The following is a 26,750-nucleotide window of genomic DNA, read 5'->3' on the forward strand; positions in this document are numbered from 1 at the left end:
TATGTCAAAGGAGATTTGTACTAAGTCACTGATAAGAATTTTTGGAGGTTCAGAATTCTGTTTCTCTGCCTTTTGATATAAAATAATTTGATATCTTACAAGGCTGTTAGTTTTTATTTTAAATGAAAACATCGTCATTTGAGAAAAGTCACACCAGTATGTAAGTCTGCTGGTCTGTAGCTGAAAAGGTAGTAGTTTACTCATTGGTCAGTAATACAAATTGTTTTTGTTCTGTTTTGTTTTCATTTTTAAATTTCTTTTTCTGCTTTAGGAATATCTGTAGAGAGGAATTAAATATTTTTCTTTGAATTCACTTGAATTATTTTAAAGATATGATTTAAGGTAGATTGGAATTTTGCATATTTAGAAAGTAAAATTGTTTCTAAAAATATTTACATTAATAATAGCATGTTTGCCCCTGGTGTAATGACAGTTGTATCCCTTCACTGTGAATAAAAATTTTTTAATAATTTTAAAACATCAACTAAAGAAAGTCGTAATTTATCTAAAGGGACCTGTATAGTTACAGAATATATTCTGTTACTAAACAAATACTATTTGAAAAAGGTAATATTTTGCTTATTAATGGGAGTAAAACACCTTTTTCACTTTACATGCAGGTACTCAAAAATTGTAAAGCAGGATGTCAGTGAATTTGAATTCTGAACGTCAGTTTGAAGATGGTAACATGTTTAGTATATGAATCTTTTACATTCAACCACACATTTCAACAATATAAAAAAATGGATGATTTTATAAAGAATTTCAAATTATTTCAAATACTTTAGGTTCCTTATTCTAAGAGGGTCATTGTTAAATCTTTACTAGAAGAAATTTTGACAGATAATAGTGATTGTGGTTTTTTTTTTTCCCCAAATGATGGATCATTTAATTAAAGAATATAGAACTTTAATTCAGAGAAAATTAGTTTAGAGGGAAAAAAAGTTTATTATCATTTATATTAAAACAGTGTTTCAAATAATATAATTGGCATCAACAGCCTTACTTTCATACTTAGGTTTTATTTCGATGGGAAACAAAGTAGTTGATGGTAATGATCTATTTTCTCTTCCATTTTGCTATTTTATGAAAAATCATGGTCGTTTTTATGTCGTGGCAAGAGTCTACTTGAAATTTTTTTATATGAATTTACCAATAAAGGAAGACATTGAGGACTATGTTCTATCTAGGAAGATCATCCAAGCTGTGCCCTACTTTCCTTTTAGACTTAAGGTTGGTAAGCATGTTAGCAGAATAGAACTGCATTCCAATGAAAGATAATTATAAGACCCAGCATCAGTTAAAACCTCTCTCATCCAGTGACTCTATATGAACATATTAAGTTGGGCGTTATTTTTCAGTAATGACCAAAAGAGGGCCGATTCTTTCAGCGTCTAAGTTAGGCTCATCTATTCCTTCACCCTGCCCTATATTTCAAATGACGTTGCTATGCATTGTTGAAACAAGTTGCAGTATTTCAGTGTTTTACCCCCGTGCTGACTGTTTTTCTTTCCAGCTGCCTCTGGAGATGTACAAACATACCAGATCCGCACGGCCCCCACGAGCACCATTGCCCCCGGAGTTGTCATGGCCTCCTCCCCAGCACTTCCTACACAGCCTGCTGAAGAAGCCGCACGGAAGAGAGAAGTCCGCCTAATGAAAAACAGGTACCGGAACTATTTCACTTAGATTTTTATAGGACAAATACATCTAAATATTCCAAACTCGTTTTACCGTCTCCTAAAAATAGTTTCTGTGCATTTTTGTTTTCCCCTGGTAAAATTGATAAGCCTTATTGGGGCAGGAGCTACAGTGGATAGGGCATTTGTCCAGCACAGGGATGACCCAGATTTGATCCCCAGCACTCTATATGGTCCCCCAAGCCTGCCCTGCCAGGAGTGATTCCTGAGCACCACCGGGTGTGGCACAAAAGCCCCTAAAATAAAAATATGTAAAATTATTTTCCTTAGTAACAGTGATAAACCTTGTTAAAACTTAGTAAGTTACCCTTAGGAGATAAATAATCGGGATCATGGATCACTAACAAATCAAAGAGTAGTTTTCTTTTATATAATTTCCCTGTAAGAGGGGTTTTTTTTTGTTTTTTTTTTTTGGTCACACCCGGTGATGCACAGGGATTACTCCTGGCTCATGCACTCAGGAATTATTCCTGGCAGTGCTCGGGAGACCATATGGGATGCTGGGAACTTAACCCGGGTCGGCCACGTGCAAGGCAAATGCAGTAGTAGTACAGCAGGCAGGGCATTTGACTTGTACATGCTGACCTGAGTTGATCCTGGTATCCCTTCAATAACGCAAACAAAGATTTTTTTAAAACTAGATTAAGTCTAGTAATAACTTGTTACTGATAAAATTTCATAACATTCTACAGTAATGGGAATACCATGTATCACTATATAAAATGTAGTCAAAGTAATTCTTGTTTTGTTTGGGGGTCAAACTTGGGGTGTTCAGGGATATTCCTGTCTCTGTGCTCAGGGATCAGAGCTGGCAGGTTTAGGGGAGACCATTTGGGATAACCTAGGTCTGCCATTGCCAGGCAGATGCTCTACCTGCTGTCCTATTCTCTGGCTCCAAGCTTAGAATTCTTTTTTTTATTGTTATTATTATTGAATCACTATGAGATACAGTTACAAAGCTTTCGTGTTTGAGTTTCAGTCATACAATGATCGAACACCCATTCCTCCACCAGTGCACATCTTCTACCACCAATCTCTCCCCAGTATCCCCTCCATCCTAGCCCTCACCCTTCTTCTATGGCAGACAGTTTTCCCCATACTCTTTCTCTCTACTTGGTGGCATTATAGTTTGCTCGAATTTTCCCACCATCATTCAAGTTTGCCTGCCAGGGGCAGATGCTAGATAATTTATTTTCTATTGCTTATTATCAATATCATGAGAGGTTTTGAGGCTGCATGCTTCTGGAATTCTAAAACTAAATGGTTGGGGTCCAGAGACATCTCTGTGGGGAGCTAATCCATTTTGAGGTTCATTTGGGAGTTTGTGGATGGCGTCCAGAGGCAGATCATAGGTGTGACAGCCACGACCCCAAGCGGGCTGGGAGACAGGGAAGACCTGTTCAATCTCCGCTGCCGTCATGTGACCTGGAGCCTTAGTCTGGAGCCCACATATCTGGGTTTTGCTTCTGGAAGCTCGTGGCCACCAGGGTTTCATCTGGAGTAGGCAGAGAGGGCATAGCTGCTCTATCTGAGGTGTCCCGGTAGAGTTGGCTCGGTACAGGGTCCGAAGAGATCTCCGGCAAGCTGCTTTTTTCCGGGATTCACTGCTGTGTCTCTGGATCAAGGCTGCTAGTGTGCTCCGCGCTTGGAATTTTTAAATGGAAATAACCTAAGACAAAAGTGAAAATAAGGTATATAAAGATAGAAGGTTTTGAAAATAGTGAAATTATTCTTCTGATTTTCATAACAAGTTTTTTTTTTTCAAATACTGATAAAGTGGAAAGAAAAGGTAATAAACCAGAATAGCTGAATTCAAATCCTGGGTCTGTCTCCTTTTGCTATGACTTCGGAAGAACATACTCATCTGTTTTAATAGAGTCACGTGCTGTGGTGCCTGGGAGAAGAGGAGTGTTCCCAGTGATGTGGCGCAGGCTCAGCCCAGGCCCAGCCATGGGGTGCTAGGGCTCAAACCCAAGACCTTCATCATGCCGGGCATGTTCTTGACTGCTGAGCTACCTCCCCCGGCTCCATAGTAACCTCTGTGTGCGGAGCAGTGAGCACACCTGACAGTGCTCAGAGGGCAAGCCTTCTATACCAGGGATGGAGTCTGGGTCTCCTACATGCAGATCATCAGCTTTAGTCACCCAACCATCTCCCAACCAGCTTCCACATTAATGTTAATCCTGTTTTCTCCTTTGTAAAACAGGATCCTGACACTTAGCCAGAGAGTCAGACAAACGCTCCAGAAGCACTTTGTAACTCCAGAGTGCACAGGGGTTGAGGTACTTAACTTTGACACTGGTGGCCTTTGTTTGATCCTCCACACCGCTATGGTTCCCCAAGCACCGCCAGGATTTTTCTCTGAATATAGAACCAGGAATAAGCCCTGAGCACTGTCCAGGTTGGCCCAGAATCCAAAAGGAAGGGGGAAAAAAAAAAAACAGTTACTGAGTTTCAGGTATGAGCAGGCAGATTATCACAGAAAATAAATTAGAAATGAGTAAAAAATGCTTTTTAATAAAGTGCATAATATAAATTGAAATATACCCATTTACTTTTTTTTTAAAATCTTTTTATTTTGGAAGAGTTTTCTACTCTACAAGTTCCATATTCATTACTCTGCATTCCCTTTGCATATTTTATAATCCTTGCATATTTTATAACCAGGCTACATTTATCAGAAACTAAGAAGTTGGACGAGAGATAGCTCATCAGGCTAAAGGGCATGCTTTGCTTGCAGGAGGCCCGCATTTGATCCCTGGCACCGAATGGTCCCCGAGCACTGCTGGTTGTGGTCCACAACTCAAAAGAATAAATTTATTTGTACATGTCAAGCATCTGTTCAGCTGCTTGGAGCAATTTGAATTGCTGTCTTCCTGGCCTCATGACCTTGTTATTCTCATTTGCTTGGTTTTTTTGGGTTGTTGGGGAGGCCACACCAGGCAGTGCTCAGGGCTTACTCCTGGCCTTGCGCTAAGGGATCAATCCAGGTGAACTTGTTGGGGTTGTGGGGGGTATATGCTATGCTGGGGAGCATGCCTGGGTTGGCCTTGTGGAAGGCAAGCACCATACCCACTGTACTATTCCTCCAGTGCTTCAGGCAGCTGCAAACACCCTCACTAACCCCCTTCCCTCCGCCCACTCCCCACACGCACACAGAACACCATTGTTAACTTTTTAAAGAGGGGTAACCAGGTGTTTTTTGTTTTTTTTTTTCCCCCTGGGAATGACTTTCAGTTTAGGTTTGTGGATAGGTACGGGTGAAGATGCTCAGGGCTATTCCTGTATCTGTCCTCAGAAGAGAGTCCCCGGTGGCGCTTGAGGGGATCAGATGCAGAAACCAAGGATTAAACTGGGCCAGCCACATGCAAGGCAAGCAGGGGTACTTCAGAGCCTTAAGCCTGTCTTTTTTTAATGATAGATTGACATGACAGGTTGTGGAGAAGAACAGCATAAGGGTGTAGGTGTGGTGTGCCCTGCTCATCAGAGAAGGAACACGTTACCAGTATGACTCATACTGGTGATGGTGTTCATTTCGATAGCTTGATTAAAGTTGATGTTCCACTGCAACTTTGGAGTTGCCCTTTTACTTTTTATACTCTGTTCCTTTGAAAGGAATTCCAATCTATTTATTTCACTTTGTTGCTTAGAAGTGAGTCTCTAAGTTCAACCCTCATTCAGAAGAAGGAGGAGTTATAAAAGAGTTAATATTCATAAATGGAAAATCACCTAGTATTTAGTATTTTGGGAGGAGATTATGCTGATACCCTTTTTGCACCTTTGGGCATTTTTTGGTTCCACTTCTCAGCATTTGTTTTTTCTCATAGACTCTGGAATTCACTATTTCTTCGTTTAATCCTTCTCCGTTTCATTGAACAGTGATATTTATAAATCAAGCAGAAATTGTTATACTCTGATTTTGGAGTTTTATACTTACTAGACCACCTTGAAAGATAGAGCTAGAAGGAAGTACATTAGGTGTTCTGACCTCGTGATGTATCTTTACGTTACTATAATATCAGTTCATGCTAATATTTCTGCCTCTGTAACCAGAGATCATTTTAGCTTTTCCTTTCTCTTATTTGTAATTTTTTAAAGTAGAAAGTTGTCTTCCCGTTAAGTAGTTAATTTATATACTTGCTTAGCTATAGTATGCGTAACTCTCGTATGCATAGCAATTTCCTAATTGCTGATTTGTACCATATGAAAAACAGTTTTATCAATGCTAGTATAACCTTTGTGTATAGTTCATGTACAGTAAAGCATCATTCGAGGAAAAAAAATTTTTTTCTGAACTCAGGTGGGCTATACACAGTCTGGTAACTAAGCTTTAGTAATTAGTCTGTGGTTACATTACAGGTAAGGGGTTCTAGAGCCATTTAAATCTGAGTCTGACGCTGAAGGCTCCTCCTTTTCGGTAGTCTGTTGCTTCAGTTGCCAGTGAAAAATTTCACGCAATTACTTTTTTGTTATGTTTTGTTCTTGGCAGTGCTCAGGACTTATTCCTGATTCAGGACTCACTCTGTAGTGGGCCTTTGGGGACCATATTGGTGCTGGGGAATCAAACCTGGGTTGGCTGCTTGCTAGGCAAGTACCCTTCCCACCTACAGCCCCTCTGCTTTGTTTTTTGTCTTTTTTTTTTTTTTTATGTTTTAGAGGCTTAGGATCTTTTTATAATCTGCTGGATTTTCTAAATAACTACTTTTAGTTTTGGGTTAAAAAAAAAAACACCTTTTTAAAAATTTTTTTGTCCTGGAAAACTGAAACTATTAAGTAACTTGCATCTCCTCCCTCAGTCCTCGGTAGTCATCATTCTTTTTGTTCTGTGAGTTTTACTAGTTGAGATAACTCATGTTTCTTTTTTTGTATCTTTTAATACAATTAGTGTAATAGCCTCGAGTCTCATCAATATTGTAGGCTATAATGGAATTTCCTTTCTTAAAAAACTGGTGTCACTTCCTATGGTTCTCAGTGGTGTGGGCTCACTGCAGTGCACATGCTTGTCAGGTAGGGCCAGACACAGAGTGATGCTGGTGCTAAGGATGGGGTAGAAGGACGAAGGGTAGGAAGTGCTGGGATCACACCCAGGGCCCTGCACATACTAGGCTTCTGCTCTTGAGCTATCTCAAGCCATGCCCAGAAATAAATTTTTTTTTTTTCAGCTGAATAATGGCCTATTGTGTTGACAAACCACAGTTTGCTTATCTATTCATCTGTTGATTTTTTTTTCCCCCTCCTATTGGCTCAAGTAAAAAATACTGCAATAAACATAAGTATATAAGTATCTCTAGGTGGTAATTATTTGTGGAATTGTGACACGTTTTCTATACCACTTGTTTCATTTTACCAAGGGTGAACATACCACCAAAAATAAACCAAGGTTCAGATTTTTTCACACACTTGCCAACATTAAAAAAAATTTTTTTGGTTCTTTGGGTTTGTTTGGGGTGTTTTGATAGTGCTATCCTAATGATATAAAGTGATGGGTCATTGTGGTTTTTATTTATACTTCTCCAATCATTAGTGATGTTAAATATCTTTTTATGTGCTTGTTGATCACTATCTCTCTTTGAAAAACTGTTCTAATTAAGTCCTTTGCTTATTATGCAAACAGTTTAACGTGTTAGGTTTTATTCTAGAGACTGATTTTTTTTTTCTTTTAATGCTGTGGGGACCACTTTTGGTGGTACTTAGCAGGCCATGCCATGTTGGGCGTTGAAACCAATGTCTCAAGCATGGTTATTAATGTTTGTTATATTAAAACCTTATCAGGTTTATGATTTGAAGATATTTTCTTCTACTTTTTTAGGTGGCCTTTTCACTTTTCGTATCCTTTGGTTTGAAATCTTACTTAGTTCGATTAATTTTTGCTTTACTTGCTTATACTTTTGGTTGTATATACAAGAAATCACTGCCAAATTTATTGTCTTAAAGATTTTCCCAAGTTACCACTTAGAAGTTATTTTTGGACTCGAGCCTCCCAAGCAGTTCTCAGGCTGGCCAGAGACCATTCCTGGTATACCCAGTCAATTAGACCAAGTTTCTGATTGAAGCATCAGTCAGAAGCTTCACTGTTGCGGCCCCCCAGAACGGAGTGCTTGGGGGACATCTCAGTGCCAGAGATCATACTTGGTCTCACTCATGCAGAAGTACTCGCCCCTAACCCATGTTTCTCCCAGACCGTTCTAAAAGTTTAAATCTTAGATTTAAGTCTTTTTTAAGTTCATTTTTGTAACATGGTATAAGGACCTATTTTTATAGTTGTTCTCATAGATATTCATGTTTTCCCAAAATTATTTGTTGAAGAGACTAAGTTAGATGTTTTTTTTTAGTGATCTGGAGATGAGTTTGTGAGCTCTTTTGTTTGACTGTGTTTATTCTTTAAAACTAATCCTCTATGCTATATGAAAATTAAAGTTTTGTGTAAGGCAATTTATAAGTAGCCATTCAGTATGTTTTTTCAAATGTCTATTATACTAAAAGATTGTTACTTTTAGCAAATTCTCTAAAAGAAACTATTGTGACATGTTTTTTTCTTATTTTACTTCTAGAGAAGCAGCAAGAGAGTGTCGAAGAAAGAAGAAAGAATATGTGAAATGTTTAGAAAACAGAGTGGCAGTGCTTGAAAACCAAAACAAGACACTGATTGAGGAGCTAAAAGCACTTAAGGACCTTTACTGCCACAAATCAGATTAATTTGGGATTTAAATTTTCACCTGTACGGTGGAAAAGAGACTGGCTTGGCCACAAACAAAAAGACAAAATAAACATCTTATTTTCTAAACATTTCTTTTTTTCTATGCGCAAAACTGCCTGAAAGCAACTACAGAATTTCATTCATTTGTGCTTTTGCATTAAACTGTGAATGTTCCAACACCTGCCTCCACTTCTCCCCTCAAGAAATTTTCAGCGCCAGGAATCATGAAGAGACTTCTGCTTTTCATCCCCCCCTACCCTCTTCAAGAAGTAATCATTTGTTTACCCATAAATTGATGGGGGAAATGAGGAAAAGAAATTTTTTTTAAGTGATATCAAGGTTTGTGCTGAGCTCCTTGATTGCCTTAGGGACAGAATTACCCCAGCCTCTTGCGCTGAAGTAATGTGTGGGCCGCATGCATAAAGTAAGTAAGGTGCAATGAAGAAGTGTTGATTGCCAAATTGACATGTTTTCATATTTGCATTGTGAATTATGTAAAACTGTTACGATACATACCCTCTAAAAAAGGATTTTAGTGTGGTGTTGAAGAAATTAAGAATGAATTCAGAGTGCTTTTTATGTATATTCCCTTCAATACTGAAAACGTGTCCTTGGTTCTCAAAAACATTCTGTATTAACACAGGTCTTCCATACAGCAGTTGTTGCTTCTTAATTCAGTTTTGTGTGTTCAACATTTCTGAATACATTAGAAGTAACTAACTGAATAAAAAGCATGGTATTTGAATTTTTAATTAATTGAAGTCAATAAAAAGACAAAGCTTGTTTTAGTTTAGTACTAAATTCTTAGTTTAAAAAAAATATATGCTCACTAGTAAACCAACCCCTTGAATTTTATAACAAGGCTTTAAAATAAATGTCATTGTCATCACCTTCAAAAACACTTATAGTTGTCACTCATTACTTAAAAACATATTCTGAACCCCATTGCACTTATATTATATCACCAACAAAAAAGTCTTCAAGATGTTAAATAAAGAAAGTGATATATTTGTTTATAAAATGTGTTATAGAGTAATACTGATTTAAATTTTTTCCATATTAACATACTTTAACAGTAGATTTTTTTTTAATGAAAGAAGTTGTAAGGATATAGTTTAAAAAGTACAGTAGTAGTTATGCACAACTACTAAATTTTCTTTAGACATTTGAGTGACTGCTGTACTATAGTGTTTGGGTTGTCATTCTTACAAAACAATTTTGTCTTTTTTTCTTCTAAAAAGAATAGTTATGCTTTAGCATTTTTGTATGCTATATATAGCCTTCATTTTAAAGGAGCAGCTTGTTTTACCTATAACAATCTGTATTTGTATGTATTATACATTGTTTTCCATATTACTTCCTATTGTTACTCCTTTTGTTCACTAAGCCTCATAAATTTTAAAGTTACCTTTTACAAGACTAAGGTGAATTTTAAAAATTGGAGACAGATATAATTTAAGTTATAATTTCTCATTTGAGAAGGATATTCCTTTTAATGAGTCTAGAAGAGTGATGTTTTATATTTAGTCATGGGTTGCTTTTAAAAGTTGTTAGTGTGTTAACAAAGTATGCAGATATGGGTGTTAATTTTGGGTCTGTTTTGAAGATATTTTTAATTAATGTTTGTAAATGGTATATTTTTGTTTGTAACAAACCATTGTCTTTTTTCAAGGATGAACAGAGTTTATGAAGGAGCTTCATTCTAAGAATTGAGTGATGTAGTCTTATATTTGGACAATTCACCAGTCTCAAGAAGGCTTTCAAACGACTGTAAAGTTTGATGTTTATCCTGCTGAGCTAATGGGGAAAGTTATATAGCATAAAAATTATTTGTATACCAGCATATAGATACATCATTTTTCAAAACTGGTTTGATAGAAACCAAGCAAAAATCTCAATCTTTTCACAAACTACAATTCTTTTTAATGAGTCAAAATGTCATAGTTGAACATTTTGAATGTCGTCGGCTTTTTATAAATGGAAATCACCCTATATTTAGCAAGTTGTACTCTCTAAAAGTTCAATGTTTTACATAAGTTCAGACTATATTTTATAAGAAAATCAGTGGTCCTTGTAGTCCCTGATAAGTCTCAAGGCAATCACACTCATATTAGCTGGTTGGGTTTGTAAGTTATAAAGAACTTATATAAGTTATATAAGTTACAAAAGATTTCTTGTGAGGATGATTTCACTGGTTTGAAGTCAGTTACTTAATGACGAGGTAAGCAATGTATACTGTGGCTAAATCTGTTTTAGACCAGTAAGACTTGAAGATTTCAGTTTATACAGATAGAAATTAAGCATCTTTTGTGCAGAATTTTTTTATGAGAATTGGGAAAAGGTGTTTGTTTTTACGCATGCAATTTTGCGAATCTTTATTAAGAAAATAACATAATAAAAAAAAATCTTGTAGCCAAGAACATGCGGCCGTGTTACCTGTAAAAATGTTTTTCTTTATTGGCCAAAAGAGATGAAAATGTCATCATAGGAATCTGTACATATGCTACTGATTTGCCTAGAAAATAGCAAGTTTGGTATTGCTCACTTTGCAAATATAGGGCCATGTGGCACTTTTATCTATAGGACAGATTAACTCTAATTAAAATGAAGTGGGAGGGGTTTATTTTTGATATATTACTATTATGAGTTTTCAAGTTTTGATAGTGTTTGAAAGTGATTTAGAAAGGGCTAGATTCAATGTGTTCACATTATTAAAAAAAATGGTGTGGGATATAATTTTACATTCTTTCTTTTTAAACTAAGTACCATATTGGCAACCGTAACATTGTCAAAGGTGCTCTGTTCATTTAGATACTCTTGTGGGTTGGGGGCGGGAATAGCATTTGTATATGTGTACATATTATATATATATACATATATATATATATATACATACAGTATATAATCTGAAGCTCTGAGAGCTCTTAAGTCAGGAATGCTGAGTATTATAGTATATTGAGGTCAGATGAAATTTTACATTTTTGTGTGTTCTGTTGCATCCTTTCTATAGTTTATTGGACTGCATTACTCCAGCACTCATGATTCATTTTTTAAACCTAATTTTCTTCCAAAAATTTCTTTTTATTGTTGTTTTTCTTTGGTTACTAGTCACTTGAAAACTCCCCTACTCCACTCCCCTCCAAAGTATTTGGTTTATATGTTTTGTCTCTGGCAGCTATAACAGTGGTAAAAACATTTTGAAGATAGCTTCTAAAAGGTACCACTGGGGTTATTTGGGGTTTTTTGATGGGTTTTTTTGTTTTGTTTTGTTTTTTCCAAAAATCATCCTGGGGGAGGAATTTTGATATTTTCATTTGAGCAGGGATTTTGTCCGAAACCGTGTTTGGGTGGTAGGTCAGCGGCAGTGCTAGAATCTGGAAGCACAATACCAGTCAGGCAGGCTGTCCCATCAGGAGTCATCTGGCTGAAGTTATCTCTGTCTCTCAGGCCTGATCCCCACTATCATTCTGACCATTTGGGGTGACATGTGGAACCATACAAAGGCTTAGGAGGAAACAAAGTTTAAACCAGGATGCTTTTATTTATTTAAGGTGACTTCAATCTAGATTTTAGTTTTATGTTTTTCTGTGATCAGCTATCGTTAGCTACTAGCATTAAGTATCATCTCTTTTTTGGAAAGCAAAAAAGCTGCTTCATTTTGCAGGATTGAGTAAGGTTAAAATCTTAAGATTTTTTTTTTTTTTAAATTAAAATGGCTTTTAGAATTAGTGGTTACATACCTTTTCAGTTGTTTTCAAGAGCCTTCATTTCATTGCTTGGAAACTACAGGTATATTGTTTCCCATTAATCTAATACAAAAGTTGTATATTTATTTGAATTATATTTACATTATATTTTTTGTAAATGTTTGGTGTAACTTGCACTTTTAAAAATGACCCAGTTTGGGGTATAAGCAACTTGAGACTCCCTTAGTTATCAATTTTTTATGTCTTTCTCCGCCCTTTAAATCATGTGACCTTTGTCATGGAAATTTTTTCTTGATTGAAATATTCAGCACCTAAGGGCTAACCTTAGTTAGCCTCAGTAGCTGTAAATGAAAAATACCAGGAAATTAGATTTGACTTGCCCATCTCAAAATGAAGAATGGGTTTAGACCCTATTTTACTCTTTTTCACCATAGAAGGAAAAGCAACTCCAGTGAATAAATAACTAATTTTAAATAAGACTATCCTTCCCCTAACATGAATACTGTTTATTGAATGCCAAGACATTCATTTGTCCATAAACAGTAAAATGTTTTTTGAAGTCATTTTGGAGATCATATGTAATCATTTGATTAATTTTTATACCTAAAATTGCTTTTTAAAATCAAAGAAATTGGTAAGTTTGATTTCCAATGAGGAGGGGTAAAGTGAGGTGTGCTTGGTAAGCCCATAGGTGATGAGTTAGGAGATAATTTGCTCACTCGTACAAAGCACAACTAGACTTTGTTGGACGGCTTACTCGGCATCTTGAATACTTTTTAAGTTGATTTTTAGTTGACTGCACAGTCACAGTATGTACTAGGAACTGGTTTCCTTGACAGTCTAGAATCATGGCAAAGAGAGGCACTAATCCCCAAGGGGTTGAACATATCATGAAGCTGAGTCAGGATGGAAGAATTTCAAATAAACAGGGTGCTGAAGTTCCATCTGTCTCGTCTGCTTATGATAAGTTCTTACTGATTAGTGAATGTAGCTTAAGCCTTTGTATGTGTCCTCAGGGGGCAAACAAACTTTAAGAGGGACCAGATAACATTTGGAGGGATTATATATTTCAGGTGTTTTAGCTTGAAATTTATTTTTTAAAAAAAAATAAAAATTAAAAAAAAAAAGAACATAGCCTGTGAAGCAAGTTGATATTATAAACAGGCAGAGCTGTTTAGCACAGAGAAAAATATTGACCTGTCTGCATTCTGGTACTGTGGGTGCAGGTCCTAGCTGGGTGTATACATAATACATTTTGAATTTTTTTTCTCACCAGCATGTAAAAGAAAAATGAACAATCTTCAGGAAATGCCTTTGCAAAGGATCAAACAGTAGGAAATTCAAATTTTACCTACATTTATGTGGCATTATTTAATACTTGCATACAGAGGTATGGCATATTTCCATACTTCTGGTCTAAGGAACATCTCAGAGATGGGAGAGGAAATCTGAGATAGTTAAACATTGCTAGGGAAGGAAGAAAATCCCTGCAGATAATGATCTTGTGTTGGTTGGCCAAGTGAATGATCTATCATTGTCTTTGGGAGGCTTTATTTTCTTAACGTTTTTTAAAAATTGGTAAGTGCTTTATAGAAGTATTTTTATCCAGGTGCCACTCCAATTTGTGTATGTAAAATTATTTATATTAAGAGTGGGAAATAATTTGTTGACATTTTTATTTGAATATAGTTTAGGGGTGGCAAAGAGTGCTAGTTTGCAGTTTTCCATGTAAAGTTGTCCCCAACCAATTGTCCATTGTCAGTTGTCATTCCCTCCCAAAAAAAATTTCAAACCTAGATATATCACTTGAAACTTTTTAGAAACAAAATAATCAGGGAAGTTTCTAGAGAGAAAAAAGGTGTTTTTTTTTTCTTTTTTTGGGGTGATATTTTCGCTTTGCTTTTTCCTTTAGATTGGGGTAAAGAATACCTCCCCCAAAAAACTATCAGCACAAAACAGGGTATTGATTTTTTTTTAAACTCCAATGTTGCTATTGGAGTTGAATACTAAATAAATAACTATATGAGGGAAATACATTTCTAATAAACTTCCCTACATTCTAAAAACATCCCTGTTTTATTTTTTTTTAACCTAAATCTTTGTGCTTTATCTGTGTAAAGAGAAAAATGTACTGAGTTATAATGCATTTTATTAACACTATGTACATATTAGCTGCTTTATGTTCAGAATGGTAGCAGTTGCTTTGTATATTAAAGTGATCCGTGTGAATTTGTGAAATATTGTCATAAAGTGCTTTTTCTTACTGTTATCTTTGTGGTATCACCTGTCATAATGCCCTTTTTTACACAAACATTTATGTGCAGTCACATAAACATGCTTTTAAAAACTCTGTAAGTCTCTTTTTTGGGGATGGGATCTCTTTTTCTTTTGTTGAAGTGTTAAGCTGTATTTCTTGAGAGTAGGTATGTTACTTTGTTAAATGAGTACAATCTGTGTTAGAATATATCACAAGTTTGTGTTATCCAGCAACAAAATGAACTCAAGCAATAAGATCTTTTCTTCTTATATACTACAGTTACTTAATTTTACTGTATTTCTGTTTGCAGCACACTTTTCTCAGTAGGACTGAATAGTGCCTCCTTTGGGACTTGGGGATATTGCCAGTCTCCTATTGAGATAGCCAATGGGCCATATAACCTGCTTTCTCTTGACATTCAATACATGTTTGCACTAGAAGAATTTCTCAGGTCCTCCCTGTAATTCTTAAGTTCTGTGATCATATCAAACAGAAGGGAAAGGGAGGAGGTATGCTCTTTGCTTAATGCATAATAAAAGTCTCATATACTATTGATTCAATTTCTGAAAATAAGCAATTGCATTTATTTTACAGTAACTTTTTGCCATGTTTATTAAATCTGTTGTACTTGCCATTGTTGAACAAAATACATAATTTTTTTTTCCTTCTACCAAGAGTGCCCACATAATTTATTGTCCAGACAGACATTTTGGAAAGTAAGGGTGATTCCATTAATCCCATAGGGACTGGAGATATAAAACTGGATTATATTGTGCAAAAAATCAGATTTGTGGACACCTTACTTATAAACTGTTCATGTGCTTTTCAGCCTCCAGCAGCACAGAGTACCTTTCTTTTCACCCAAGCCTTTGCTTCCACTCTGTTTTCACAAATAATTGGTGAATAACTCGGGGCACTGAAAGGTTTGTCCTCAAGATAGATACCTATGGAAACAATACCAGTGCTTACATTTTTAGGCTTGAATTCCAGGCTCATTTATATTTCCATTCAGGTTGTCAATTTAAAAATAAAACTTTCATTTTCTCTCTCAAGCTGGTGTTCGTCTCACCCGCCTCCCCACCCCCATCGTGTAGATGATAGCATTAACCACTAAAACACATTTTAAATAAATAAATCACATTTAAAAACCCAGAAAATGGTTGCTCGAGATAGTGCAATGAGTGGCACTGTGTGTGGTGCCAGGGACCAGGTGAGGTCTGCCACCAGCAAGCCAAGTGCCTAACTCACTGGATTCTTCTCCAGCACAAGGAAAACAAGATGAAAGCTGTTTCTAGGGGTTTGGATGTTATTATTGTCCTTAGAGGTGCAAGTAAAGTTCATGATCATTTCTTTTTCTTTTTCTTTTTTTTTAATTTTGCTTTGGGGCCACATCTAGCAATGGTCAGGGGAAACCAATGCTCAGGGGACATACGGAATGCCAGGGATCAAACCCAGGTCAGCCGCTTGCAAAGTTACGTGCCCTCTCGGAGTAATAACTCTGGCCTGCCCACCTTCCCTCCCTTTGTGTTTGGGCTATACCCAGCTAAGCTCAGGGACTTAGCTTGGTTCTGCACTCAAGAATGACTCCTGGCAGTGCTTGGAGGGTCACACGCTCAGCTATCTCTCAGCAAGTGTTTTGGTTTTGGGGCCAAATTCTGGTGCTCAGGGTTTCCCCTGGCTCTGAGCTCTGTGATCACACCTTGTTGGGGCTCAAGGGACCATATGGAGTGCTGGGGTTGAATCCAGGATGGCCGCATGCAAAGGAAGGGCCTTAGCTGCTATACTGTCTCACAATAATTTTGTTACTGAAAGTGTGCTTTATGCTTCGTTGTCTCTTGAGTATTCATTTGCCTCCTTTTATGAAGAGGGCACTGAGCTAATTTTTGAAATAAAAATGTGAGCTTCAGTCCATGTCTCTAGGAGCACACATGTAGCTTGTAAGATAAAACATTACGAACCCTGTTCATACAATGTCTGTCTGACTCTCCACTAGGATAGCAGATTCTGTAACTATTTTCATTATTGCATTTTTCCAACATGTAAAAGCCCAGAATAAAACACAGTAAATGGGTGCTGACGGACAGGCCAATGTTATTCTGCCTAAAAGAGTTGCCAGTGATCGAGTAGTATGAGGCTAATTTGGATAAATTTATTCTAAACAGACAAATTTAGGTAATTTAGACCTTGATCTGTCTGTGAAAGAGTATTCTACTGGAAATGATTTCAAATGGAACTATGGTTCAGACTGCTCTCATGAAAATAGAGTAAAATACCTTTGAGAGAGAATTTGCTGAGAAAACAACGGATGGCCTTCATAATTGCCATTCTAAGAACCTGATAATGTACATATATTCTAACATGAGCATCTTGGCAGCAGCATTTGATTTTGGCTGGGATAAAGGTAAGAATAACTTAGCCTGAAAAAAGAAACTTGCTGTGAGAAAGCTTAGTGAAGTAGGGTTAGACTTAAGTTTCTATTAGGGACAAAAGCACTGAAAATTCAACAAAACTGAAAAATTGAAGCGATGTTATTGTCATTTTTAATGAGCATATATACCATCATATACCAGTTTCTCCCATACCCTCTCGCCCCGTAACACACACACACACACACGCACAGATAAACAACTAAAGCTTCAATGAATGTTGGTGATTCAGCCGAGTCCCCTCTCCAGGAACTGAAACTTGGAACTTCTTTTTTGTGAGCTTTTTGGGGTCACACCTGGCGATGCTCAGGGATTACTCCTGGCTCTGCACTTAGGAACTACTACTGGCCGTGCTCACGGAACCACATGGGATACTGGAGATTGAACCTGGGTGAGCCATGAGCAAGGCCTTACTTGCCTTACTGTACTATCGTTCTGGCCCAGAAACTTGGAACTTTCTGCCCAAGGGCCATGCACTGACCCCAGGGATGGTCCTCACAAATATGTCCCTGTCCTCAGCATGACCAGTGCAAGGCCAACTTGGCTCCCAAGAGAGAGCTGAGAAGTTTTCTGATTGCACCCTGATTCAACTCCCCCCTTTTCTAATCCCTCCAAGATCTTAAAAAATATCCCCATTTGAACAACCTGTGCCCCAACCTAAATTTGTTTGATTTTGGTTTTGGTGCCCACAGGCTATTCCCAGCTATGTGCTTGGGAGTCGCTCCTGGCAGGGCTGGGACACTGAGCCTCCAACATGCAAAGCCTGCATTCAACCATCCTACATTCTGGAGCCCCTGTGACACTTAAACCCATTTTCACCTAGACAATCTCCACCACTGGACTTTTAGCCTATTTGAGGGACAAGAAAAAAAATTACCTTAAACCATTTATGATCTTAGCTAATAATTTATCAATCAAATCCCTGCTGACGGTATTTAGCAGAACACCCAGGATCTTATTATGAATTCCCCACCCTGACTCCAAACCACTTCAATACCTATCCCCAAGTTACAATGTTAAAGAAGCTAAACTGCAATATTCATTTCTTCCACACATCTATAGGATTTGGGCTTTCATTATCATTGTTGATAATACAGGACTTTTACTTGTTTCAGAAAACTTTCTTCTGAATTTCAATATCTGTAATGCAGTAACAAACTGGATTCTGGATTTGGTAAAGGAGAATTCATTTCTGAAGCATATTATTAGAATTGTGTTGAGCTGATACATCACAGAATGCTTGCAACTTTTCATTCAACTTTATCAAAGCTTCTATTTGAACCTATGCAGAAAATAAAGTATTCGGTATTTTTATATCCAGAACATTCATTTAAAGATTCCAGAAATGAAAATCTGTCTAGTTCCAAATAGCATATTGCATTGTTAATGTTCTTGTGGCCTAAATGTGTGCTGTCATTTAAGTTTTTACATTTCCTAAAATAAAAGGTGTATATAACTTCAGAGAAGTCTACCAAAGATGATCATTAAACAGTGTAGCAATCACTTAACCCAAAGATCATCACCTTTATAGTCTAGAAGAAATGTGGGTTTTTTTTTTTTAAGGAACACTTATGACATGAGATCCGAAGTGGCAACAATGAAAGACTCCAGACATTCCTAGCCCCTAAGAAAGAGTCCTAGGGAATAGGGATACTGCATAAGCCATAAAAGTACAATAAGGAGAGAGTTTATGCTTAAGGATAATTTCTCACAGAAGTTAAAATGGAAAACTTCTTATATTTTATCCTATTAAAAGGATGCAGGGAAACCTACAAAGAAAAAATTACACAGCAGGGATGTGGCTCAAGTGGCAAAGCAGAAGCCTTGCAAACCCTTGGGTTCAACCTCCTGCCACTGCACAGCCTCCACGCACTGCTAGGAGTGGCCCTTCCAGCACCAGCAGCTGTGTGCACACAGAGGAACTGAACCAGCCTTATGCAAGTTTACCCCAATGGGAGCTGCGTCTTCCCCAACTCACTTCTGTGCAAAACATTTGAGTAAAGGTAAAGCAGAAAAGGAAAGATTACAAGATAACATGTTCAAAACAGCATGTGGAAATCCAAGATGTTGGATATTTGGAAAAAGTAATCAGGGGGCTGGAGAGATAGTACAGTGGTAAGATGTTTGCCTTGCACATGGCCAACCCCAGTTTGATCCTCAGTATCATATATGGTCCCCTGAGAAACACCGGGAGTAATTCCTGAGCACCCCCTGAATGTGGACCCAACAACAAAAAAGGTAATCAAAATGTGCTCGGGAGGGATCAAAAAGGGCTGAAGCATGTGGGAGCCCCAGGTTCAATCCCTTGTACACATGGCCCCGTGCACTGCTGGGAACAGCACCCCCACTTCTCTAAAAAATAGACGGGGGGAAAGTTATCATGATTTTTCTTTTATTTATAAAGCTGCATCTAAAATTAAGCCAGAAAAACAGGACTCAGAAAACTCACATCCTGATCGGACAGAACCAAAATGATTTTTAGACCTAAGTGACTGGAAGACCTAAGAGATTTGCGAGTATTCTAACAACCCAAAAAATGTATGTTCAACCTACTGTTGGAAAGCCAGAAAGTGAGGAAACTGACCTGACCATCTCTCTCACAATGTGTTCTAAACCGCTCGCATACAGCCTCGCCCAAACAAGATCGAGGCTTTGCAGATGCCCTCATATCAGACACTGCGTCATTCATGAACTCTGTGCCGGCAAGGAGCAGGATGGCACGCAGCAATGAGACAAACAGAAATCTTGCACCTGCTTTAATAGCTGATTTTCTGACTGGGGAAATACAGCCAAAACGTCACAGCAATTGGACACAGTGCAGCTTTGTTTTCAAACTTCCCATGTGCTTTGTCTCTTGAGAACCTTTGGTGATGCTACTTTTCTATTCAGTTCGGGTCCGAGACTTCAACGCCCCTCAACAACTGTCTTCCAAATTACAGCCGACTACAAGTCTTCCCTCTCAGTTCTCTTCTCGGCTTTGTAAATATGGACATCTTTTTCAGGGTCATAGTGAACCTTACTCACAGTAAACTGCCTCTCCAGCATCGCTAAGAAGTTGTTGTCGCGCTCGTAGCGGATCCGGCAAGCTAAGAGAATCACAGAGCGCTGGCTACAGAGATGTTCCAATGTTTGAAGAAGATCAGTGAATGTTTCTTCTAAATATATGATATCAGCTCCAAGTATCAGATCAAATTCTCCTGGTGGAAAACTCCCCAAATTCTGTCCCCAGGTCAGCTCCTTAACAACAGCTCGGGCTTGAATAGGAGGAGGTAAGTTGGCTTGAACATTTGATTTGAGGAACTCTAAGGCTACTTTTCGGTCCGTGATTGTCACATGAGCACCTAGAAGGTGAGACAAGAGATCAAGTAATGTCCACATCAGTTAAACTTGACTAGACAGAGTGAGCACCTCTTGGCAGTCAAAGGGTCATGCACAAGAGCCCACTTCAAGGAGGGCTGCAAGAGATCAAAATAGTGATCAAGCACATTCGTTGGTACTTCCTCCTGGTAAAAGTGAGCCTCGACTTGTCTAGGTGACAAACCTACTCTTTGCTGAAGAGGTGCTCACAGAAGGGGTCACAGATCCCCAAGTGACCATGAGTGGATGCTTCTGAGTTCTTGACCCCCATATCCACACCCCTCCCCTCATACTCCCTAGCTATCTACCACTGAAGTCTCGATCTATTTTTTTAATTGAATCATCATGAGATACAGTTACAAGCTTTCATGTTTGAGTTACAATCATCACTGTCATTATCACTGTCATTATCAGTAGTTACAATCACACAATGATCAAACACCCATTCATCCACCAGTGCACATTCCCCACCACCAATCTCCCTAGTATACCCCCCACTTTCCCACCCTCCCTCTGCCTCCATGGCAGACAATTTCCCCCATATTCTCTTCTCTACCTTGGGGCATTATGGTCTGCAACACAGATACTGAGGTTATCATGTTTGGTCCTTTATCTACTTTCAGCACACATCTCCCATCCAGACCAATTCCTCCAACCATCATTTTCTTAGTGATCCCTTCTCTATTCCAGCTGCCTTCTCCCCCCGCTCATCAAGCAGGCTTTCAACTATGGAGCAATCTTTCTGGCCCTTGTGTCTACTGTCCTTGGGTGTCAGTCTCATGTGATGTTATTTTACACTCTACAAATGAGTGCAGTCCTTCTATGGGTCACACCTAGCAATGCACAAGGGTTATTCCTGACTCTACACTCTGGAATTACTCCTGGCAGTGCTCAGGGGACCATATGGGATGCTTGGAACTGAACCTGGATCAGACGTGTGCAAGGCAAACGCCCTACCCGCTGTGCTATCGCTCCAGCCCCTGTCCCTCTCTTTCTGACTCATTTCACTGAGCATGATACTCTCCATGTCTATCCACTTATAAGCAAGTTTCATGTAAGGTCTCAATCTTCAATTCAGTAGGCCTCAGGTTAACATGAAGCTCAAGAAGAAAAAAATCTGAAAGCAAATCAGTCATCCTTCATCCCTTCCTACTTCCCTTACTACCTGGCATGACATGACACTCTGGACCACCCTCTTCCTGCCAGCCACCCAGAATTAGGCCTGAGAACAGCCGCCCTTCCCGCCCCCCACCCCCATCCCTTGGTTGGTGCCACTGCTGTGATGCTTGGGGCCACTTACCCCCACTGCCATGTTCTCCAATCATGCACTGGAGGGAAATGCTCACACTCCCCCACTACAGTGCTCCATAGATGCCAGAGGGAGGTGTTCACACACATCTGCTACAGTACTCCCCAGTCACAGTGAAGTGTGGTGTTCACAACCCCCCCCCCCACTACGATGCTCCAGGGTCACACACCAGAGGGAGGTGCTCACAGTCCTGGGAGCTCACTCTGGTGTGGCCCCCAGGACACTAAACTGACAAACAAAAAAACAAAAAACCTGTAGATCAGTTCAAAACTGTCTATTGCTTAGGTCCAGGGCAATGGCCTGGAAGAACAGGGAGCACATTCTGCACACGGTAGGCCTGGGTTCAATGCCTAGTACCACATGGTCTGTCTGGCACTACTCAGAGCGACTGCCAAGCACCAAGGGAGGAGTAGCTCCGGAGTACCTGAGCTACCCAAAACCAAAGCTGAAACTGTATACGACTTAATGTGTCAGTGACAGTGGGACAGCTGTCCCTAGAGGGAAAAGCTCTGCAAAGTTTCTTAGCACTGCAAGAGAAAATAGCTGCGGTGCCTGTCTCTCAGGGTTCAATCCAATAATGCATGGGAAAGCACATAGGCTGACAGCAACTACGGATATGAATGAGGAATTCTCTTCAAATTCAAAATTGCCTTAAGGTGACAGAACCATAGAGAAGGGATCACTAAGTCAATGATAGTTGGAGGGATCACTCAGGATGGGAGATGCGTGCTATAAGTAGATAAAGGACCAAACGTGATAGCTTCTCAGTATCTACATTGCAAACAATGTTGCCCAAAAGAAGAGAGAAAGAGAATACGAGGAAAATCGTCTGCCATAGAGGCAGAGGGAGGGTTGGAGGGGGGGGGAGGGAAATACAGGGGACATTGGTGGTAGGAAATGTGCACTGGTGGAGGGATACATGTTCGATCATTGTATGACTGAAACTCAAACATGAAAGCTTTCTAACTATCTCACAGTGATTCGATTAAAAAAAAAAAAAGATGACAGTACCCATACAGAGGGCCAGTGGGCACATGAAAAATGCTCATCGCTTCCTATCAAAAGAATGCCAACCAAAACCACAATGGGAAAGCATCTCACACCTGTGCAAATGGCAGCAGCCAAGTGCTAGTGAGAGGGAGAAGAAAAGGAACCCTGGGAGACGGGTGGGAAGAATGTAAGCTGGTGCCATCATGCTGAAAAACAATATGTTGTGTACCATTCCTCAAAACCCTCAAAACAGAACTGACATGAGATCCAACAATCCCACTTCTAGATATTGATCCAAAACACATGAAATCATTAACTCCAAGAATTAAATGCACCCCAGGCTGACTGCAGGACTATTTACAGTAACTAAGACAAGGACAAAACCCTAAGGCTCTTTGACAGATTAAAAAAGGTGTGATATATATATATGCAATGCCATGCTATTCAAACACAAAAAAGACAAAATGTTGCCACAGGTAGCAAGGGAGGGAAAGGGAAGAGGGAAGAGGTCCCGGTGCAAGAGAATGAGGAGACGGGAGAGAAAGAATGAACCAGTCCAACCGAGGCAAAAGCACCAGTAGGTGGTCCATAATGAAAAATGCAGGGGAAAGGGAAATAACACAAACAATGGGTCTTGCCTCCCCAAACAGCAAACAGAGGGGACACAGACACGGCTTGACAATAGAGCACTTGCCGTGCACGCTGAGGCCCTGGGCTTGACTGCTGGCACCACACGGCTGAGTACTGAGCTGCAGCACGACCAAGTGTGCCACCCGCCTCCCTGCCCACATAGAAAACATCCAAGACACTTCGACAAGGAACTCACCCAGCAGTGCAGCCACGATGCCCACGAGGCCGGTGCCAGCACCCAGCTCCACGGCAGAGCGGCCCTGCAGCTCCACGGCGCCTGTCTCCAGGTAGGTGGCAAGGACGACGGCCTGTGGCAGAACACAAACAGGGCATGGTGATCAAGGGCCACAGAGCAATGCAGGCTGCTGGGACTCCCCAAAGGCAGCAGAACAGGGTTCCAGCCCCCAGCTCCGACAGCAAGCGGATATTCACCGGGCCCCACCAAGTTTCTGAAGGGGACAGCTGTGGTCAGTGACACTACCCACACGGGAGAGCACCAAGCTGGCACAAACAGGCTCTGTGATTTACGACTTCACCCAGAGGGAGACTCTCACCGGCCCGCCAGCCGCGTTCAGCTCTGCTCCCTACTGCACCTGCCCCCCAAAACGTAAAGTCTTGACTTGCTGACTTGGTGTGTACATATACTCTATTAACGCACAGGAAGTGGGAATACAACATTTCATGGCCACTATCAATAAAACTGCCATGTCCGAGAGCTAAAGATGGCTCAGAGGGCTGCATGTATGGGGGACCCGGGTTGATCCCCTGAACCACACGGTCCCCAAAGCACCACTGGGAACAGGAGCAGCCCCCACACAAAAGCAATTCCGTTTTCCGAAATGATCCCAAATGAGCATTTAGGAAGTTCATCTGTTCCACACTGTTACTCTGTTTGTTTCACAAACACCGTACGTGTAGCTACTTCAGACTACACCCCTAATAGTGGTGTTGCCAGGTTAATATATACGAGCCTTTTTATTCCTGTTTCCCTAACATCCTTACAAAAATGATTAAGATTGCAGAGCTGGATCTCTGCCTTGTCCCCAGCAGGAAGTGAGCTCCCACTGAGGGGTGCTTAGAGGCCACTGCCACGATGCAGATGACAAGGGCACTGGTAGTGGAAGAAGTGGATAAGCCAGCAGAAGGCCTGACCCCAGCCGACCTGGGATGATCCACCAGTATGATCCCTTAGCCCTGCCCCGAGTGATCCCTGAGCCAGGAGCACCAGAAGGTGTGACAAAAACTAACACACCCACCCGTCTTGCAATCTTTAGTGAGAACTTCCCCACTTTACCACAGATGATATTTTAGCTTAAAAGTTCACGGAAATGAATATCCAAAGTGTCCTCCATGTACCCCAGAATGATTTGCAGGTTCTTCCACTCTCTCTCTTCTCTCACCCTTCAATTTCTTGTGGGTTGGGGAGCAGGGGTGGTGGGTGGGGGAGGCAGCTGGGCAGTCAAGTGGGTAGGAATTTTTTAGAGGAGGCTAACGAAGATGTTCTAAGTAATCTCAGTGGTTGCATTACGTTGATTTTACCTCCACTCCTCCCAGTCCCCGCCCCATCTCAACTAGTTTTAAAAGGTGAAATGGGAGGCGGCACACAAGCTGTATCAACCATGTGATGGCATGCATGTACATCATCCAGACCATCTCCAGGGACCCACGTTTTCCAGGGCCTCCCCCACGCCGGACTTACCGCGTCCCAGACCACCGCGGCGACCCCCAGCTGCCTCCAGTCCTGCCGGATCTGGATCGCGCGGTTGGCAAAGGAGAAGGTGGCCAGTGGCTTGTGGAATTTCTGCAGCCCCGTCCCCGCGCTCTCCTCATAGGGCACCAGGGCCATGTCGGGTCGGCTCCCGGCTCTCGGCCTGTCCCGCAGACCTGTCGGTTCGAGAGAATCAAGCGCGGTACTCGGAGATGCAGGCTGCAGCCCCGCACCCAAGCAGCGCCCCGACCGGTCCCCGAGGGACGCGGTGGGGTGGGGTGGGGGGCGCCTCTGTCCCACTGCCTCCTTCCTGTCCCGTGGCGCGCCTCCTGGGAAGGGAGGTGGGGCTTCTAGTTCAAATCAAAGGGCGCGGGATGGGGAGAAAAGTGGGAGGCGAAAGGTCCCCGGGAGGGCTCGAGGCCCTGCGGGGCGCGCTCGGCAGTTAGCTGCGGCGTTCGGGAGGCCCGAGAGGGCGGCGACTTCCACTCTTCGGCCCGCAGCGCACCTTCCGCGCGAGGGCGTGGGCCCTTCCCTGCACCCCCGCTAAATCGTGGACCCCCCCACACCTGCCCGTGCACCCAGAGGCGAAGGGCCAGTGCACCTAGCCCTTGCCCGCGACTGGGAAATGAGAGACACGCGGAAAGCCCTCCCAAACCTGCGCCCGCGCGCCCCTCCAAAGGTCCCCAAAGACACAGCCCCGCGTGGCACACGCCGCCAAGGATGGGAGGGGAGGGGGCTGAAGGGGAAAGGGCCTCCCGACGTCCCCCGGCCGGTCCCAGGCCACTCCGAGGAGGGGGCCCCAGACTCTACCGAGAAGAATCGTCCGGGTTCATTCGGAGGCCCGACCCCTCTCCGCTGTCCCCGCCCCGCTCCGCTCTCCGCGCACCACGCTCCACGCCACTGGCCACGCCCCGCTCAGATGGCCCCGCCCTTAGTTCTGCGCCCCGCCCCTCTCGCTTTACCGGCCCTGCTCGCCCCGCCCTTCTCCGCTGGTCCCGCCCCATTCCGCTGGTCCCGCCCCGCCCCTCTGCACTGACTCCATTCCTCTCGCCCCGTCCCGCTCTGTGAGTCCAGTCTCGTTCGCCCCGCCCCTCTCGGCGGGACCCACTCCGCTCGCCCCGCCCCACCCCGCTGTCCCCGCCCCTCGCTCCGCTTAGCTTTCCGGGCCCGGCTCTCCTCGCCCTGCCCCGCTCCTCTCTACTGGCCCCGCTCCGCTCGCCCCGCCCCTCGCCACTGGCCCCGCCCCCTCCTGTCGCCCCTCCTCGCTCCTTTCGCCCCGCCCCGAGGGCGGCGCCGGAAACCACCGCCCTGAAAGGTGGCGCGCTTCCGGTAGTCGCGACCTTCCTCCGCGCCGGTGTTCCTGCAAGGCGGGCAGTGGCCGTGCGCTAACGGAGGGCGTTCAGGAACCCTGGCTGGGTCTAGCGTCCCCGACTTCGGGCACGTTCCCGGGCTGTAGAGCCGGCAGCTCCGTTGCTCCTGGAGCCGCGGGTGCGAGGTTGCGCAGAGGGCAGGAAGGGGAATCCGGCGAGAGGGGGCGCCAACCGACCCGGCGCCGGCCGCTGCTGTGCTTTTCTGTGTGCGTTCGTGTGCGTAGTGTTTCGTGTGCATCAGAGGTGCCCTTGCGGGTCGAAATGATAGTGCTGCTACTTCAGCGGGTCAGGGCGCTTCGCCGGGAGTCATCCCAGGAGCGTAGCGCCAGGGCTACGTCCTGAGCCCAGCAGGGTGTGGCCCAAACTACACAAACTGCCCGGCGTGGTAGGTGTGGTGGAAAAGGTCATTCCGATACAAGTGTCGCCGGCCGGCCTTCCCCCGCGACTCCCAAACGTGGTCTGGGCCGGGCTGATTTGTCCTTTTGGTGGCCCCAGAGTTAGCACGTGCTCTCCGGGCCGTGAGCTGGGCCGGGAGGGGGGGGGCTCGGGATCGGTTACTGGGTCGCTGCAGACACGCAGTCTCCTCCCCGGGAGGATTC

At 42.0% G+C, this 26,750-nt stretch overlaps 2 protein-coding genes across 8 annotated transcripts in view; one reads left to right on the forward strand and one right to left on the reverse strand.

Moving 5' to 3' along the window:
- CREB1 (cAMP responsive element binding protein 1) overlaps positions 1–14,454 on the forward strand; it is a 62,729-nt gene extending 48,275 nt beyond the window's left edge. For 3 of the 4 annotated variants that reach the window (XM_055119984.1, XM_004601310.2, XM_004601311.2), the window contains 2 exons: positions 1,517–1,667; positions 8,252–14,454. In XM_055119984.1, the coding sequence (XP_054975959.1) occupies positions 1,517–1,667; positions 8,252–8,396 (296 nt within the window). In that variant the 3' untranslated portion in view covers positions 8,397–14,454. The remainder of the gene's footprint in view (positions 1–1,516; positions 1,668–8,251) is intronic. The other variant, XR_008627200.1, reaches the window with a different exon arrangement.
- METTL21A (methyltransferase 21A, HSPA lysine) lies at positions 1,678–25,708 on the reverse strand. 4 transcript variants are annotated; one of them, XM_055119987.1, is made up of 4 exons: positions 25,592–25,708; positions 24,773–24,957; positions 23,270–23,381; positions 1,678–3,369 (listed from the first exon to the last, which is right to left on the reverse strand). In XM_055119987.1, the coding sequence occupies exons 2-4, from the start codon at positions 24,917–24,919 to the stop codon at positions 3,302–3,304; spliced, it is 327 nt and encodes a 108-aa protein (XP_054975962.1). In that variant the 5' UTR covers positions 24,920–24,957; positions 25,592–25,708; the 3' UTR covers positions 1,678–3,301. The 4 variants fall into 4 exon arrangements, with proteins under 4 accessions (XP_054975962.1, XP_004601369.2, XP_054975961.1 ...); XM_004601312.2 differs by lacking the exon at positions 1,678–3,369 and adding an exon at positions 19,529–20,128; XM_055119986.1 differs by lacking the exon at positions 1,678–3,369 and adding an exon at positions 19,529–20,128 and having other exon boundaries at positions 25,587–25,679.
- Between the last annotated feature and the right edge of the window lie 1,042 nt (positions 25,709–26,750).

Source organism: Sorex araneus, chromosome X (genome assembly GCF_027595985.1).
Source record: "Sorex araneus isolate mSorAra2 chromosome X, mSorAra2.pri, whole genome shotgun sequence".
NCBI classification, from domain to species: domain Eukaryota; kingdom Metazoa; phylum Chordata; class Mammalia; order Eulipotyphla; family Soricidae; genus Sorex; species Sorex araneus.